Source organism: Buceros rhinoceros, unplaced genomic scaffold (assembly GCF_000710305.1).
Source record: "Buceros rhinoceros silvestris isolate BGI_N320 unplaced genomic scaffold, ASM71030v1 scaffold21356, whole genome shotgun sequence".
Lineage (NCBI taxonomy): Eukaryota > Metazoa > Chordata > Aves > Bucerotiformes > Bucerotidae > Buceros > Buceros rhinoceros.
The window spans coordinates 4,879-6,012 of record NW_010419624.1 but is presented as its reverse complement, the minus strand read 5'-3'; the positions used below and the strand labels follow the sequence as shown (position 1 = coordinate 6,012).

Sequence of the window (1,134 nt, the reverse complement as noted above, 5' to 3'; positions counted from 1 at the left end):
ATCCAGACAGAGGAAGATCTACAGTCAGTGCGTGAAGTGGCTGCTCACATGTTCAGCGATGGAGTAACAAACTGGGGTCGAGTGGTGACGCTCATCTCATTTGGTGCCTTTGTTGCAAAACACCTGAAAAACATCAACCAGGAGAAGTGTATCAGTTCGCTGGCAGGAATCATCACTGACGCGCTCGTCTCATCGAAACACGAGTGGCTGATGAGCCAGGGAGGCTGGGTGAGTCATTGTCTGTCCTGAACACTGGGAGCTTTTCAGAGCAATCCAGTATTTTCCTGTTTCTGTGATCTGCTCACTGACAACCACGTGTGTCAGCGGAGCGCAGCAATGACTCACTGCTCTGGTTAAAACTATGGTCTGAAACACCTAGCTGAAATTCTGGTGTTTCAGGAGCTCCTTGTAATGAGCTGCCTGACGCACTCTTGACCTAAAGCTGTGCCCCCACCCAGCATGGAGCAGGCAGCATTCCCAGTGCCGAGTGAACCCTGGGTGCACTGGGCTTGCTTGAAGCTGGTCCACGGCTGCCTTGGTGCTGTGCCCTGGTGCTGCCACTGGGGCAGGCTGTGACCATCAGGAGTGTGGGGGAGCACACTCAGATGTGCTGGGCAGACTGTACCCCAGCTCCCTCTGCCAGGCTTCCTATGCCTTCCTGCCAAAGAGGGCTGGCTGACACGGAAATGACTTTCCCTTCTTTCTCCTAGGAGGGCTTTGTCGACTTCTTTCGAGTTGAGGACCTAGAAGGCAGTGTCAGAAATTTACTGATGGCGTTTGCAGGTGTGGCTGGACTGGGTGCAAGCTTGGCCTACATGATCCGGTGAGCCTGAGCGTGGTGCAGAGGGACAGAACTCTGGGTGGACCAGCTCTCTTTGGGGCTGGCGAGCTGATCACTTCCTCCTGTGTGTACTTAGAAGCTGGACTTGAGTGACCTAAGGAGACTATCTAGGCATACCCTGAGCAATCCTTTCTAAGAAGGAAGGTGTGATACGGACAGATTGTGGGTACTGATGAGGATTTATTGCTTTGGGAAGAAAAAGTGGAAGAACTGATGTTCTGCTTCTTTCAAGACAATGATGACAGACAGCTCCAGCGGACTGCTTCAGTTTTATCCTGGAGGGAACCTGTCTG

General features: G+C 52.6%; 1 protein-coding gene across 1 annotated transcript; it reads left to right on the top strand.

The window, feature by feature from the left end:
* Window positions 1-6: 6 nt before the first annotated feature.
* Window positions 7-827, top strand: MCL1 (myeloid cell leukemia 1; the record flags this gene model as incomplete). The annotated part of the gene is made up of 2 exons (XM_010139020.1): window positions 7-228; window positions 711-827. Coding segments are annotated over 2 exons (339 nt in total), but the record flags the coding sequence as incomplete, so codon positions are not given.
* Between the last annotated feature and the right edge of the window lie 307 nt (window positions 828-1,134).